This window comes from Microcebus murinus, chromosome 29, assembly GCF_040939455.1.
Source record: "Microcebus murinus isolate Inina chromosome 29, M.murinus_Inina_mat1.0, whole genome shotgun sequence".
NCBI classification, from domain to species: domain Eukaryota; kingdom Metazoa; phylum Chordata; class Mammalia; order Primates; family Cheirogaleidae; genus Microcebus; species Microcebus murinus.
The window spans coordinates 12906496-12924870 of record NC_134132.1 but is presented as its reverse complement, the minus strand read 5'-3'; the positions used below and the strand labels follow the sequence as shown (position 1 = coordinate 12924870).

General features: G+C 38.3%; 1 protein-coding gene across 10 annotated transcripts in view; it reads right to left on the bottom strand.

Moving 5' to 3' along the window:
* The window catches only part of WDFY3 (WD repeat and FYVE domain containing 3), a 269179-nt gene that overhangs the window by 166894 nt on the left and 83910 nt on the right, over positions 1–18375 (bottom strand). For 9 of the 10 annotated variants that reach the window (XM_075998724.1, XM_075998728.1, XM_075998723.1 and 6 more), the window contains one exon: positions 7700–7910. In XM_075998724.1, coding sequence (XP_075854839.1) covers positions 7700–7910 — 211 coding nt within the window. Of the gene's footprint in view, positions 1–7699; positions 7911–8940; positions 9937–18375 lie in introns of those variants that run through there. The other variant, XM_075998730.1, reaches the window with a different exon arrangement.

Genomic DNA, 18375 nt, shown 5'->3' with positions numbered 1-18375 from the left:
TAATGTATATTTTGCTCCTAAGAATTATTAACAGGTATTTTATTCCTAACTTATTAATTTTTCCCAAGTTATTAAGGTAACTTCATAAAATTAATAGCTCATGTCTTAGACAGTTGTAGGGATATGATTATTCCAACAGTCTTCCTGCTGGGTAAATAATACGCTGCTGAAAATGACACTAACTTTTCACATAATCCTGATGTTTACAGCTTTATTTCTGTAAATAAATTTTTTTCAAAAGATAAATGAAACTGGCTTGGATTTACCAACCCAAAATCAGTACTATAGAGAATTGGCTATTCATATTTGCTAATCTGAAATGAACAAACATTGCTTCTTTGACACAAAAATACTTAAGAGTCTAATGAGCCAACACTATTGATTCATTCATTCATTCACTCAAAAATATTTATTGACCTCCTATTATATATACCAGGCCATGCTCTAAAGGTGATGAATACAAATAAATAAAGCAAATATGACAACTGTGCTCATGGAGTTTACATTTTAGTACAGAAGACAAATAGTAAACAAGTTAAAAATTGAAATTATGTGAAGACAGTGACATGTTATGGAGGAAGTAAAACAAGGTAACTGAAAGAGAACGCCTGGGGTGGGAAGAAAGTTGTCAGAAAAGATCTTTCTGAGGAAATTACACCGCGGCCAAAGGATGATACTGAATGATTAGGAAAAGCTACAATTCAAAGAGACAAAAGAAAGACGGTTCCAGGCAGCAAGAACACAGATGTGCAAAGACCTCAGAGTAAGAATGAGACTGGGGTAGTCGAAGCAGCAAAAAGAGGCAGGTAAAGCTGGAACATTCTGTATAAGAGAGACTGTTTATATTAACAACAAGATAAGGTTGGATGAAGTATGAATCTGACAGTTTAGATAATACTGAATGCATAAGGTAGCAAAGAAAAGAGTGTACTTTCTGTGATTGACTTAAACAATTAAATCTAAAAATATTAGGTTATGTTTTCAATACCTTCAACAAATACTGGAATTTCTTGAAAATATACAGTGATTCCATCATTTACATAAATGTTTGCCAGAGGGGATGGAGCATGGAGCTGAGAGTCAGGAGGCTTTGACTTTACTTCTCACTCTCGGAGACTACTAACTATTGGAGGAAATTTTCTGTTTCTTAGTTTCCTTATCTGTTAAGGGAAAGAGTTGGGCAAGAGAACTGGTGACACATTCAACTCAAATGGGATGATTCTATAACAGACATGTGACATTCATAACAGACTAAAAAAAAAAAAAAAAACAGTACTAAGGGACAAAAATGCCTTCTAGCTAATTCACTAAAAATAACAACAATTACCATATAATGAGCATTAAAAATGCACCTAGCACTATTCAAATACTTGATGTGTCATTTAAATCTCACAAAATCCTACAGAATAGGTGCTGTTAGAATCCTAATTTTACAGATAAGTAAACTAAAGGTTAGAGAAGTTACCTTAAAACAAGAGGTGGCGGAGACAATTTAAAACTAGATTTTTCCACCCAAGTGTCCATCAATCCAAGAATGGATTAATAAAATGTGGTATATGTATACCATGGAGTACTATTCAGCTCTAAGAAACAATGGTGATATAGCACATCTTATATTTTCCTGGTTAGAGCTGGAACCCATACTACTAAGTGAAGTATCCCAAGAATGGAAAAACAAGCACCAGATATATTCTCCAGCAAACTGGTATTAACTGAGTAGCACCTAAGTGGTCACACAGGTACTACAGTAATAGGGTATTGGGCAGGTGGGAGGGGGGCGGGTATATACATACATAATGAGTGAGATGTGTACCATCTGGGGGATGGTCATGATGGAGACTCAGACTTTTGGGGGGAGGGGGGAAATGGGCATTTATTGAAACCTTAAAAACTGTACCCCCATAATATGCCGAAATAAAAAAAATTAAAAAAAAAGAAAAGAAAAAAAAACCTAGATCTGTCAGATTCTAAGCAGGGTTATTAATTACTCAGTACTATATTTTCTCAAACTTTGTATGAATCTCTCACTGTAACTTTGCTATCATTCACGTTTACAAGGAAACAGCATGGTCAGACCTGCTTTCAAAAGGGTCATTTTTAATATCCACCTAAATAAATTTTAGAAAATGTCCCGGCACCTCCTCAACTAAATGTTTTTGGCATTCAGGCAGAACAAACTGAATGGTGTTATCTAACGGCATGCATAAATTAGAGGCTCGAATATGTTGCTGTAGGGTGCTACTCAGTAAGAATTTATTAAATATGACTAATAAAAGAGAGAGGCTGGAATGTTTACAAAATTTTAAAAATGGAGTCTTTTGTTTCCTAGATATATGTATCATAACATCTAAAATTAAGTGAAAGCATACTGACCATCATTAGTCCTTTAGTAATTTGCTATAAATAACAAAGTTAAAATATAAACGATGATGTAATTATATCACTTCATATTGTAAAACAGTTAAGATTCCTTATCAATTAATATAAATGATTAGGGAAACATTTACCTCATACTGTTTTTGTTTCTAAGGACCCTGAACTGAGCGGAGAAGAAACAGAATGCCTAACTCAGCCCCATCTTCTGCTCCCGGGCTGTGCCTGCCTGCTCTGGTGTGGTTGCAACTGTCAAATCTGCCAGTGACTGGGTAAGTAAACACTTCAGGGGGGAATTCAGCAAACTTTCTGCTGCACAGACCCGAGCCACCTTTCTCTAGTATCCAACTGTATCGGGGTTATGTGGTAAGTAATGAAAAGCTGCAGCAAATAGTTCATCTGTCACACTTTTTTTTTTTTTTTCATCCACTTCTGATCTCTCTCTTATTGGGTTCTAAACTTGGGTGACCTCTCTCCACAACTTAAAAAGTAAAGGTCATTTGTAAAAGACTAAAAAAGGAAACTACATTCAATTTAAATATTTCTTAAACATAAACTGGAAATAAGTTCAAAAAACAAGGGGAGTCTCTTAAAGAAGATCTAGTTGGTAAAGATCACATTCTAAAATACACATGAAGTATGATGACATATACCAAAGAATTAACAATGGCAGTTAAGGAATTTTCAGACAACTAAAAATGCTGTTCATTCTGAATTAAGTTTAAACCAAGTATTTTCTCTGTGAGCTTTTGTTCTTGCGGCTAAAGGTTAATTATTTTTAAGAATGCTGAATAAATATTATTCAGCTGTTCTCAGACTCCACCATAATCTTTCAGTTTGAGAGAACCAAAGAGAGGGAGGATAGCAGCAGCCTCCCTGCAAGACTGTAATGAAGACCACGGGAGGCATTTCAGGCACCCAGCAAGAGACCTGGCCCGGAAAAAGGACTCAGCACATGTCATTTCCCAACCCTGTCTCCGAAAGGCAAAATTACACATTGAAATAACACTATTAAGCGTAATTTTAAAAACTGCTCTGTAGATAGACTGCTGTCCATGTCTAACAGTATTATGGCTCATTCGCCATTTAGGACAACTCAGGCAAAGTCTCAAAAATCAACACTGCAACTCATTTTTAGCAGTCACGGTAGAACTAACTAGTTTGGCTGTAGGGCTTCTATGTTGTATGTGACAATGTTGACTGTTCTCCTTCTAGAAGCCTTTTATTAATATTTCCTGAGTTCTCTAACACCACCATCTCCTCATTCTTCTTGCACTGTCATTGCCTAGCTCCTGGTCTGTATCCTCTATGGGTTCCCTTCTTTCAGTAAACGTTCACATTCTCCATAGTTCATTCTGAGCCTGGTGTTCTTCTCATTGGGAAGTACAAGCCATGAGTAACCTCTTGGTCCCTTTCAGGGTCTCATCAACCACATCTCTGCCATTACGTCCCCCAAAACCATGTATCCAGCCAGTGCCTGCTGAATACCTCCACCTATAAAGCTCGGAAGGGTTCAAACTAAATACTCCAATCTGAACCTGCACCCTAAACCTTTCTTTCTCAGCTACTGGCAAAAATGATCACCTGGTTTCCCAAATTGGAAACTCGGGAGACAACCTTGCCTTGGCCTCTTTTATTCTATTGCTTACACTGCTTTATTGGCTCTGCATGCCTCCAGGAAAAAGCAACAGCTCCTAATACGATGACATATACAATTTCCATCACCATCTGCTTTCTTGTCAATCTTGGTGGTCTTACTTTTCGCCCCTCCTTGATGTAAAATCAATCAATCGCTTATAGACACTAGCATGTATTAAAATGTTTGTTGCCTTTTGCCTTGGCTCATACTTTAACTTCTACTATCTTCTTAATTTAGCCCAGTTTATTCCTAATGTGGCTGATGCTTATCTTGTACAGGCTCAAGCACCCATCACATTCTTGAGGAAGACTTTCCTTCACGGATCCCCTCAGACAGCTATCTTTAGGGGTGCCATGGTAAACCTCCTGTGTCTCTAATATTACATTTCTTTCTTATTGTATTATCTGTTTATGTGTTTATATCTTCCCCAGCAGATTTAGCTCATCTCAGCAACTCAAATTCACAGGACAGTGTATGGCAAAATGTGTATTTGTTTGATATGAGTTCAATGAATAAATCAGTGAATACACAACAACAGAATAAATGAAGGAATGAGAAAACGAACAAACATGGGGTCTATATGAGCCTTGAACTTTGAGTGATACATAAACTGACCAATTATTTCAGCATAAACAGTTTATAATTTTGTAACAAAAACAATAATAGATACAAGTTTCTGATGACAAATATTTGTTAAGTGCTTCAAGTATATCATCTTAACTTAATCCTCACAACAACCCCATAAAGTAGATATCCTTTTTCTTATTTTACAGCCCCGAAACTGAAAGTGACTGCCCCTCCTCAGTGCAGATGACTAGAGACCTAATCCCCACAGGGGAAGAACAGGAATGCCAGCACAAACTGAGGATGACAACACTCATGTATGGAAATTGGAAATTAAGTAGAAGTCTACCTACTGAACAGGAGACATCAGCCTTGTCCCTTAACCTGGCTTGAAGAAAACACTAACAGCGAGGGTCATATATGCTCCATGCAGAATAGAGAATCACTCCCTCCAGGAATATCAACACATCCTAAAGAAAAGACCTAAGAATACTGAAGTTGAGAGGGGGTCTTTCAATTAAATAACCCAGCCAGATCATCTTTCTTTCTTTCTTTTTTTTTTTTTTTTAAAAAGAGACAGAATCTCACTTTGTTGCCCAGGCTAGAGTAAATGCTGTGGTGTCAGCCTAGCTCACAGCAACCTCAAACTCCTGGGCTCAAGCAATCCTCCCGCCTCAGCCTCCTCCCGAGTAGCTGGGACTACAGGCATGCACCACCATGCCTGGCTCATTTTTTCTATATATATTCTTAGTTGTCCGATTAACTTCTTTCTATTTTTAGTAGAAACGAGGTATTGGTCTTATTCAGGTGTCAAACTCCTGACCTTGAGCAATCCGCCTGGCCTGGCTCAGCCTCCCTGAGTGCTAGGATTATAGGCGTGAGCCACCGCGCCCGGCTCAGATCACCTTTCTTACCACTTAAAAAGTGGTAAATAAATTTGCATGGATAATTTCTGGTTAATATTCTAATATTCTATTCTTTTTATTTTAATATCTCATTCTTAAATATCAACACAGACAATCTGAAGATTCTTCTACATGAAAGAGAATAACATAGAGAAAAAAATTAACTTGGATGGGCCGGGCGCCGTGGCTCACGCCTGTAATCCTAGCTCTCTGGGAGGCCGAGGCGGGTGGATCATTTGAGCTCAGAAGTTCAAGACCAGCCTGAGCAAGAGCGAGCCCCCATCTCTACTAAAAATAAAATTAAAAAAAAAAAAAGTTAATTGGCCAACTGAAAATGGAAAAAAAAAATAAAGGAATAAAAAAAACAAATTAAAAAAAAAATTAACTTGGAGCAAACGATGCTAGAAGTGAATATGCTAGAAGAAACAATGCTAGAGCAAACATAATGCTAGAAGTGTAAGAAAATATGAAAAAGCTTTAATACTTTTAAGGGATAAGAGTAGATATTGTGCAATATAAAAAGAAAAGAAGGAAATTAAAAATATGATAGCACAACGTTAGTCTAAAAGATCTAATATGTGACTGACAGAGCTCCAGAAAAGAGATATATAAAACATAGGGCAGAACATTCTCAAAGAAAGCTTTCAGAATATTTTCCCAGAATTGAACAATACCAAGTTTTCAGATTAAGAAGACTTATCATGAAGCCATCATAAAATTTCTAAATAATGAGAAAAAGAAGAGCCTAGACAATTTCAGACAGAGGGACAAATAGAAAAAGCAATAATACAGAGACCAAGTGAGACCAGGGGGAAGAGAGCAAGTCAAAAATTGAGGGGTGAGGAGAGAAGAAGAAATAGTCAAGGGCCGAGAGACAGATCCTGGGTGGGGGATCCAACAAGAGAAAACGACAAAGGGGAGAGAGAGACAGAGAGAGATAGGGACAGAGACAGGGAGAGAAGGAGAGACATGGGAGGAGAGAGAAAGACAGTGATGGGGGAGAGAAACACAAATGATGGCGTTGAGAGATGGGCAGAGAGACAGAGATAGGAAGAAAGAAACAGAAACGGGAGAAAGGAGGAAGAGACAGAGACAGGAGAACAGGGCAAGGGAGAGAAAACCAGGGAGAGAGAGAAGGAAGAGGAGACAAACGGGGAAGGAGAGAGGGATGGAGCAAGAGAGAAAGAGGAGCAGGAAAGGAGAGAGAGACACAGAAGAGGGAGACAGAAATAGAAACACGGAAAGAAAGAAACTGAAACAGTTATGAAGTCTGGGGAAAAAGAAATTCTATAATAATGGGGAAAATGCGGTATACTTTAAAGTTCATCTTTCGATAAATGTATACCACTGTCAGTAGACAGTAAACACTGAATACTGCTTACAAAAATGGGATAACTATATAGAAAAAATAAGGGGGTTAGGAGTGCTGAGTATGCATGCTATGGTTTAGAGCGACAAGAAGTAAAAAAGGCAATTCTCACACTGCTCAGTGGGAAGTCAATTAAAACTGAGTAATCAAGAAAAGAGGAGTGAAAGTATGTTATTTAAAAGGCTTTCGTGGCAGCAGCAATTAGTGGCAGAGAGCAGGAGGGCACCTGTAAGCCTGTGGAACTATTTGACTTTTGAAAACTAAGTACTTGTAAACCTTCAACAAATATAAAAAATTATTTAAAAAAAAAAAAACCAACAAGTTTACTGCAAATAATAGACAAAATACATTAAAATATTAACTCTAATTTTTAGAGTCTTCATGCCGTATAACTATCCTTGCACAGAATCTCTTACAGAAAACCAAGCAAACAACAAAACAAACTGCAATGACTTTTTTTTGAAAGTGTACAAAGAGCTCGGGCAACCGTACCACTTGGTGTAACGAAACCATCACTTCCAAAGATAAGAGAAATAACACAAATGATAATTCACAATCTACCCCTCTTTCAAAGCCCTGCCAATTACAGAAACATTCCACAAAAGGCTCACACAGCCTCCCTGTAGCCTGCTAGAACTGAAGAAATTCTAAGTGTGGTTCATTCTGAGCAGGTTTCATATCACATCACATTAATTTATAGCGAACTGAAAAAGCAAGAAATAAAAACATCAAGCTTCTTAAAAATCTAACTCATGCTACCATTTTTTTTTCTAACTATGACATAAGATTAACCTTAAAATTCCTATTCCTGATTCCTTGAAGGAGTGTGGCTTGGCAACCCGCACTTACCCTGTTGAACACTGGCAGCATCATGTACAGCTTCTCTTCTTGTTCCTTCTGGGTCATGTGCCGGGGAGGGTGGCACAACTCCGTGAAGAGCCGACGCAGGTGCATCAGTCCTAAGGCGTTGTCCTGCGGGCTGCACTCCTCCTGCCGCGGCCGCCCCATGATCCTCTTCACCATGTTCATCTTGGCTGGCTGGTGAGGAACACTTCTAATCCTGCAGAAAGATGGCAATACAGAAACGGTCAAATGCCATCATCTTGAGCAGGTGAAGCACGCATGTCGGAGTTTATCGAAAGTCTGCAAAAGAGGCCGGGCTCGGTGGCTCACGCCTGTCATCTTAGCACTCTGGGAGGCCGAGGTGGGCGGATTGCTTGAGGTCAAGAGTTTGAAACCAGCCTGAGCAAGAGCGAGACCCCGTCTCTACTATAAATAGAAAGAAATTAATTGGCCAACTAATATATAGAGAAAAGATTAGCCGGGCATGGTGGCGCATGCCTATAGTCCTAGCCACTTGGGAGGCTGAGGCAGGAGGATCGCTTGAGCCCAGGAGTTTGAAGTTGCTGTGAGCTAGGCTGACACCACGGCACTCACTCTAGCCTGGGCAACATAGTGAGACCCTGTCTCAAAAAAAAAAAAAAAAAAGTTTGCAAAACAGAAAATTATGTCTAAAATTATTTCTTTGTACATCCTTAAACGGAAAAGACAGAGAAGCAAAGTTAATTTTGATGTATCTCCCTGAATGACAAATTATGAATCATGGCACTCAAAAGTTCTCACTAGCCTTGCCACAATTTGTATTAAATATAAAACGTTAATCAGATAAGTAACAAATGTTTCCAATTAAGTTAGTTATATCAAGCTCAACAAGGATCAGAAATCTTACTAATACGTTACTTAATATTAGTACATTAAATATGAAATGTCCAGTTTCGAACCAAAAACGTAGTTTATTATATCTCAAACAAGAAGCAATACAATTAATCAAAGTATGCACCTAAACTATTGACATAGTATTGCTATCTTAACAGTATTCAGGTAAGGGTGTATGAATGTGTATTAAATCCTAATATAAAATGTATCCCTTGCTAGAGCTGTAGTTTAAAAATACACAAACTAACCACTGTGTTAAAGTATATACAAAATCAACACCACCACGTTTTCAGAAAGCACCATTACTCCTTCTTAACCACTACTAACTATGCCAGCAATTAGCTAATTCCAGACACAAAAACAGGATATCTTACAAAAGGAACCAGGAAGGCTGGGAACCAGGAAGACATTATGGATGTGCAGAATCTTGATGCAAGGCAATTTGCTTTTGAATCTGTAGAAAAACAGGCATTACCTGAGATTAATTTTTAATTTTGCTGCATAACCACACAAGCCAGTATGCCATTTCTTAAGAAATAAAAGACTACTGCAAGGCTAGAATGTTCTTTACTAAACATCTCCCTATTGATTTTTAAAACTGTAAAGAGGACATGCATTTTAAATACACTTGCCCTTGAGAATTTTGAGTGAAATCCATATTTGGCTACAGCCATATGCTTATGCACTCTAGCTTCACGGCAACAGGAAGATGGGATATGGTATCATAGGTGAGGAGCAGAGTGTAATTTGTACACTTTCCAATGGCCAACAGCAGGAAACAGCGCTTAGACACATAGGCAAGGAGCCCAGGAGAACACTTAAATTACAAAACAACAAAAATTAGTCCAGGTCATGGATGTTCAGCATATTTCATTCTTGGAAAATAGGTAAGTCTTCCAAATATAAATATTAAAATCTCAACAAGCATAGTCAAATAACTTACTGTGTGCTGGTATTTATGGTCCTGGAAATTGCCACAACAAAAAAAAAATGTGAAGTAAACTATAAAAATTTTGTAAATTAGCTAAATTTTAGATTATGCACAGTTTTGCTTTCTTTTTTGTTCTTAGTCTTTTTATAATCTAGAGATTGTGGGTAGGACTCAGGGGATTCATGATCCTCAAATACTTCAAAAATTTTTGTTTAAGAGATTCTCCAACTTTCAAAGGGGTCTACATCATTTAAAAAAAAAGTCAAAAGTCAAGAATCACAGTCTAGCTAATTAACATATCCATCACCTCACATAGTTATCATTTTTAAGAAAAATTTGGGGGTGAGAACACTTAGTATCTACCCTCTTAGCAAATATCAAAGCATACAATACAGCGTTGTGAACTATGGCACATTGCTGTGCATCAGAGCTCCAGAATTTTCTACCTCTGGACCAACATCTCCCCATCTTCCCCTCCTTCCAGCCCCCGGCAACCACCATTCTACTCTCTATGTCTGTGTGTTTGACTACAGAATATAGACATGCAAGTGAGATCACAAAGTATTTGTCTTTGTGTGACTATGTCATACTTAGCAATATAAACCTCAAGGTTCATCCATGTTGTTGCAAATGACAGGATTTTTTTTTTTTTTTTTTTTTTTTTTGAGGCAGAGTCTCACTCTGTTGCCCAGGCTAGAGTGCCGTGGCATCAGCCTCGCTCATGGCAACCTCAAACTCCTGGGCTCAAGCGATCCTCCTGCCTCAGCCTCCCGAGTGGCTGGGACTACAGGCATGCGCCACCATGCCTGGCTAATTTTGTGTATATATATTAGTTGGCCAATTAATTTCTTTCTATTTATAGTAGAGACGGGGTCTCGCTCTTGCTCAGGCTGGTTTCGAACTCCTGACCTTGAGCAATCCGCCCGCCTCGGCCTCCCAGAAAACTAGGATTACAGGCGTGAGCCACCGCGCCCAGCCAGGATTTCCTTCTCTTTGAGGATGAATACCATTCCCATGTGTGTGTGCACACACACCTCATTTTCTTTAGCCAACCATTTGTCAAGGGACATTTAGGCTCTTTCCATATCTTGGCTATTGGGGATAATGCTGCAATACACATGGGAGTGCAGATGCTCTTTGAGATACTGATAAAAGGGTTCCCTTTTTTCCACATCCTGGCCAACATTTGTTATCTTTTATCCTTTGGATAACAGCCATTCTAACAGTGAGGTGGTATTTCACTGTAGTTTTGATCTGCATTTCCCTGATTAGTGATACTGTGCATCTTTTCGTACACCTGTTGGCCATCTGCATGTCTTCTCTGGAGAAATGTCTACTCAGGTACTTCATTTTTAAATCAAGTTTTAATCTGGATTTTGCTATTGAGTTGTATGAATCCCTTATATATTTTGGATATTAAACCCTTATCAGATATATGGTTTATAAATACTTTCTCTCATTCCATAGGTTGCTTTTTCATTTTACTGTTTCCTTTGCTGTGCAGAAGTTTCTAGTGTGATGCAATCTCACTCGACTATGTTTACTTTTGCTGCCTGTACTTTTGGTGTCATCCCTCTCAAAATCACTGCCTAGACCAATAGCTAGAAGCTTTTTCCCTATATAGCTTCTAGCGGTTTTTTGGCTTCAGGTATTACATTTAAGCCTTTAATTCATTTTGAGTTCTTTTGTTTATGGGATAAGGGTCCAATTGTATACTTCTGCATGTGCATGTCCAATTTTCCTAAAACTATTTATTACAGAGACTGTCTTTCACCACTGTATGCTCTTGGCATCCTTGTCGAACATCAGTTGACTGTAAATACACGGATTTATCTCTGGTATATCTATTCTCTTCCACTGTTCTGTATGTCTGTTTTTATTCTAGTACCATACTGTTAAGATTAGTATAGTTTTGTAATATATTTTGGTATTATGAGGTGTGATGCCTCCAGATTTGTTCTTGCTGTTCAAGTCTGCTGTCACTATTGGGAGTCTTCTGTGGTTCCATATGAATTTTAGGACTGTACTGTTCTTGTAAAGAATGCCATTGGCATTTTGATAAGGATTACAAAGAATCTGTAGATTGCTTTGGGTAGTATAAGCATTTTAGGAACATTAATTCTACCAATTCATGAACACAATTTCTTTCCAATTAGCTATGTCTTTAATTTCTTTCATCAATGTTTCATTACTTTTGGTATACAAGTGTTTCACTTATTTGGTTAAGTTAATGTCTAAGAATTGTATTCTTTTTGTTGCTATTTGCAAATGTGGTTGCTCTCTACCTTTCAGGAGGCCCCCAAGACAATAACAACCCACTCAAAAGACTGTAGTGAAAAAAACTTGGATGAGAATCCAAGCCTTTTAACTTAACTGACTTACTGATGTGTCTATCATAAATTATAAAAATTCTTGGAAACTGTGGCTCTAGTTAGCATGTTTGTTTATTTAGCATCAAGTAACAATCAGAATGTGAAAAAAAAAAATCTTTTTCCAAAGATCTACTAATCAATTTTCGCTTTACTTTGAAAAACCACATGATCACATTATGACAAACATCACCTAACTATACATAATCAAGCTATTGTACTATGGTTATTTACTATGTATCAGATACAAAAGGATACATATCAATCAGCTAAAAGTGACAAAGATTCTGTCTTTGACCAAACTCGAATCAGGCTCCTCTAAAATGTCTCCTCACTGAGGCCCTGCCTTTTGGGCTTCAATCTTCTCTATGCATTGTCCAATTTTAGCAAGAATTCCCCCTAAGTCAGTTTAGCCAGAATCCCTATCCTGCTTATCTGATCACCCCCAATATCTGATGGCATCCCCTCCCTCCACCACGCCCCAGGTGATGGCTGATGACCCTGGCCTGCCTTCAGCAAGAATCTCTTTGGGCTGGTTTAGCCAGAATCTGCCTTTACCCCTGGATGTTTCCTCTTGGCAATTTTCTATCCACGGATCCCCACACCCTGCTCCTCGGCTATAAATTCCCACTGTTCCATACTGTGCTGGGAGCTGAGCTCAATCTTTTTCCTCTTCTGCAAAACCCCGCTGCAATGATCCCCACACCTACCATGACAGTCCTGAATAAAGTCTGCTTATTGTTTTATTTTTTATATACTGTTATTTTATTTTTTTAATTTCAAAATATTAAGGGGATACAAATGTTTTAAGGTAGATGGATCACTTTTGTAATTCTTGAGGTCCCAGCTAAGTGTGCCCATCACCAAAAAATAACAAGTGTCAGAATGAATATATATATATTTTTTAACAGGAACTCACTGGGTTTACTGGTATTTCCCAATTACTCACATAATCTCGATGAAGGGGGAAAAATTCAGATTCCTCCTTTGCTCCTAATTTTACAAAAAACACTTAAGTTTATCAGATTTCTGAATCATTGCTCTGTCCACATTTAAATCATAATTCAGACCAAGAGTATCAAGTCTAAAATACTCCTCAGCAGTGAATGAGGAGAAAGAATAGGTACTTATCAGTCAAATCTGAACAAACATGCCCATATAGTAAGTTAGGCAACTTCAGGTGAAAGGTTCTAAATGCCCCTTGCGTTCTTTCATCTGCAAAATCTTTCCTCATGGCCTTTTTATAAAACATAAATAATATAGTATTTCAATAAAGTACCAAGTATATCAGCTACATTCCACAAATGTTTTCTCTTTTCTTCCTTTATCTTGATCATGAAACATTTAATTCCTTTTTATTTACATTTTTAGATATTTAAGCAAGGGAAAGGACATATTATAAGCTGTTAAAATACTATGTTTTAGAGACTTGCAAAATGCTAAATAAATAAGGGAAAAATTAGTTCTCAGTTGGAATGTTTAATAAGTTTATAAAGCAATATTGAAGAGATATGTAAACTTATAATTATGAGGACAAACCAAAGAATGATTTTTTTTTTTTTTTGGATAATGGTAATACAGGTTTTCAAAATATTTATAAAGATTATTATGTATAAGAGCTGGCTTTCTAATACAGACCCTATTTTGTTTCACAAGAAAAAAGTATTTGTACTGCCTACAGGGGGTTATTTAAATAGCAATGGGATAATTACTGCAATAAACCCAGATAATATTTCTTAATCTAATCTCTTATGTTAATCCTGGAAAACCACTTTAAACCTCCCTAGCCCAAATCCTTTAAACAGTTTTCTATTAAATTATAGAAGGGTACAGAACAAGTAACTAGCCTAAATTTTAAAAACGTATTTGTGAAGTAACCAACTGCCTTTGAGTAGTTCAGCTAAAAACTTAAAATAGCTTTCTTAACTAACTCCTTAATTGGAGAAGAAATAAATAGTTCATATGGCTAAGGGAAATCTCATAGTTTCATCAAAGAATTATAAGTAATTCCTCAGGGCTCTTTTACCCCTTAATCTTTTCAGGAGAAAAATCTCACTTTTCTTATACCTTGAAAAGTAAGGGTAAAAGCTTCTTATACTTTTGAGGAGTGAAGGTAAAACTCTCAGAGGCTGCCAACAAACAGGGTATATAATCCAACAATCTGATATGAACATTTAAAAAATTACAGATATAATCCTGAATTATAATTTTAAATTTCTACTTTCTGAAGCCTTAAGTTTTTTTTGTTTGTTTTGTTTTGTTTTTTGCCACTCAAGGACACTCATCATCAGATTTTAGTCCAATCTATGAGACATTACAAGATCGGCCATTTCCTTGAAAAGACAAAATTCAATTAATTAAAACCTAGTCCCTAGCATTCCCCACCCCTACTGCACGATCTCTCAGATTTCTCTGAACATCTTTTCAGTGTGATTAATTCTCCTCATACGCGAAAACTTCACTTGGACATAATTTACAACAGCTACTGTTAGAATCTACCAGCCACCTTTCCTGACCCCTCCCTACTAGGGCTCCCACTGCTGTTTGGGGGAGCAGGGCTTGCGGCCACTAATGGGATCCCCCAAGGTAGATTTGCCGTAAAAGTTAAAAGGTAGTTATATTTGGCATGATTAATATGGTATAATTCAACTGCATTATGAAATAAACTTTTGTAGGCTAATCTCAGATCCTCAGCATTTGCTGAGAGTGTTTATATATATTATGTTCAAAATTTTGTAAAAAAAACACCTGCAAGAAAATTTTTGTAACATAATGCTTCCATAATTTGTGAATGCCCAACACTGACAAACTGCGCATTCTACATATTTCGGTGAACCTCTAAGTTCAGGTCATTCGGCTGTGTCATCGCTGACCAGTATCCTTAGTGGGATAACCTCAGGAATGAAACTCACTTCAGCTGACCTAAAATTTCCAGGGCCAAATTCTAGACCTTGTGGTCACCAGGAATTTATTTCTGACATTTCAAATTCTGAAATCTCGCTCTGAGATCATCTTTTAATCCATCCACCTTTCCCACTCACTGAATCTGTGGTCGGCACTGGAATGCTTACCCCTTGATTTCTCCCAGACCAGGCTGAATTCTCAAACAGGACTTGCACTCCCCCTGCAGTCCTGGCCTATACACCTTCCCAGCAGGTATTCCTGTCCGGGGGACCTAGCCACACTGTTTCTCCATTTCTAATTTTGGATTACTAGGAACTGCAGAGAACATTCTACAAGTCTGTGGGGATTGGTTATAGCAAAGTTATGATTTTCTCCTTTCTGTAATAAAAACTAATGATTCCAAATGGATTAAATATCTAAATGTAAACAATAAAATATTCGAAGCAAATATAATAGGAAATACTTATATTTAACAGCTTAGGATAAATTCTTAAAAGGTAAAAAAGAGATGGATTTATGGCTAGAAATACCACAAAGTGAAAAGACAAGCAACAAATAGGCAAAAAAATATTTGCATCCTTCCTAACAAAGTGTTAATAACTAGAATATCCACGGAACCCCTGTAATCAACAACCCTATGGCAAAATAGATATGGAATACAAATAGACTACTCCCAGCAGAAGACTACACAACGCACATGACGAGGTACTTAAAATTACTAATAATCAGAGAAATGCAAATAAGAACAAAGTACAACTTTTTGCTCGTTAGTTTGGCAAAAATGAAATAGGATTTATAGACTACATACTTACAAACAAGTACAAGAAAAATGGAAATGTACACACAAAGTCAACGGTCTTGTTCTAGGGCAATCTGATGGTATCAACATACCTACTTCACATAGCAACACTTCTCCCAAGAAGCTATCCTATAGAAATATTCACATAGAGAATATATTATAATAATTTATAAAAATACTGAAAAGCTAGAAATAGCTTAGACCTTTAATAGATCAACAGCAAATTCATGGTACATCCATATTATGAATACACAGTCATTAAAAGTTAGAACTACATGTACTAACATTTTAAAAAAAGAGAGAGTTGAATAAAAAACAAAACCAGGGTTTCGGGACCAAAACCTAAAGAGCTTGGAGAGAAGTTATCGGTCAGTTTTGTCGTGTTTACGCAAAAAAAACCCTGAATAAACTGTAAATCAAGGACTTTTCCTGGACCCATCAGAGAACTGAGGTCACGGGGCAAATCCACGGAGAGGCAGAGTCACAGGTGAAATCTGCTTACCTGGACCAGAGGCCCCCCCTGGAGCCACAAACTGGCGGGAATGGGACAAACTGCTGGAGGTTGGGAGTGGGCTGGCAGGAGAGGGAGAATCTCCTAGGAGCCACAGCCTCAGGGCCGTCCCCACAGCTTTCCTGGGTTTCAACCCCACCAGGTTCTCACAGGGAAGACCTGAGAAGGATCCCCTCCCCAGAGGGAGGAGAAGAGTAATCCACTTGAAATGCTTCCAGAGTATTCTCCATAACAAAGGCCCATTCTTCAGAGTGAAAGATTTTACTAGAGCCTCAGGTCAACTGGGGAAAGGGCATTTCTCCCTCCCTAGACTCTACCGTCCTCTGGTCTCAGCTGGAAAGCAGAGATGGAGGAAGACAAGCCCAGGGGAAACATGTGGAAGGTCGAGGCCCAGAGTCACAGGCCTTCTAAGCACTGAGATTTAATCGTTAAGTTTATAGGGCAGTTCCCTCTTCCCCTATACATCACAGCCACGCCAACAGGGCTCTAAACAAGAATCAAAAGGAAATGTTAAAAATCCAAAGCGCTATAACGGATATGAAGAATGGTCTGACACACTCAACAGTAGACTGGACACTTCTGAGGAAAGAATCAGTGAGCTTCAAGACAGGTCAACAGAAATTTCTAGAAAGAGAAGAGAGAAGCGAGCAGCAGCATATTTGAAGTAATAATGGCTAATAACTTTGCAAAATTAATGACAGACACCAAACCACAGATACAAGAAAGCCCAGGGAGAACACCAAGCAAGATAAACACCCAAAAGGTTGCATGTAAGTATATTATATTTCAAACTACAGAAAATCAAAGACAAGGAAAAAATTGTGGAAAACGCGTGATGAGGTTGGGGTGTTAAGAGGGAGGGGGAAAGACCTTATCTATAAAGGAACAAGGATAAAAATTATGGTGGACTTCTCATATAAAATATACAAGCGGCCGGGCGTGGTATCTCACTGCCTGTAATCCTAGAACTCTGGGAGGCCGAGGCGGGTGGATTGCTTGAGGTCAGGAGTTTGAAACCAGCCTGAACAAGAGCGAGACCTCGTCTCTACTATAAATAGAAAGAAATTAATTGGCCAAGTGATATATATAGAAAAAATTAGCCGTGCATGGTGGCGCATGCCTGTAGTCTCAGCTACTCGGGAGGCTGAGGCAGGAGGATTGCTTGAGCCCAGGAGTTTGAGGTTGCTGTGAGCTAGGCTGATGCCCCGGCACTCTAGCCTGGGCAACAGAGCGAGACTCTGCCTCAAATAAATAAATAAATAAAATATACAAGCAAGAAGAAAAGGAGTGCTAAAGTGTTAGAAGAAAAACTCACCAACCTAATTCACCAAATTTCCGCCCACCAAATTCCTAGGAATTCTATATCTAATGAAGTTATGGACACAGTGGCTCACATCTGTAATCTCAGCTACCTGGGAGGCTGAGGTGGAAGGATCACTTGAAGTCAGGAGTTCAAGACCCACCTGGGCAACACAGCAAGACCCCATCTTGGGGGGAAAAAAAGTGAAGAAAGAATAAGGATTTCCTCAGACAATCAGAACTGAAAGAACTTATTATGGGGAGATCTCTGTGAGAAATGGGAAAAGCTCTTCAGGGAGAAGAAAAATAACATAGGTCAGAAAATTGTATCTACATTAATGAAAGGAAGAATGCTGGAGAAGAAATAAATGAAGGTATTACAAATGTTGGCTTCTTCACAGATTGATAACACAATAATGAGGGTTTTTATTACAAGTCCATTCTTTTTTTTTCTTTTTCTTTTGAAGACAGGGTCTCATTTTGTTGCCTAGGCTACAGTGCAAGTGACATCATCATAGCTCACTGCAACCTCACACCCCTGGACTCAAGCAATTCTCCTGCCTCAGCCTCCCAATTAGCTAGGACCACAGACATGTGCCACTCACCTGGCTAATTTTTCTATTTTTTGTAGTGAGCAAGGGTCTTACTCTTGCTTGCTCAGGCTGGTCTCAAACTCCTGACCTCAAGCGATCCTCCCACCTCAGCCTCCCGGAGTACTGGGATTACAGGTGTGAGCCACCATTCCTGGCCTATTATGAGTTCTTACACTTTACCTTTAGATAAATTCTGCTCTTCCAGTTAGTTACCTTAGAAGTCCATGTATACATAATAATGCTGACTCGACTCAAGAAACTTTTCAAAATCCCTCTTTAAGAATTGCTTTCAGAGCATTCTAGAAAGCTACATCAAAAAATCAGTGTCAGCCGGGCGAGGTGGCTCCCGACTATAATCCTACGGGCGGATTGCTCGAGGTCAGGAGTTCAAAACCAGCCTGAG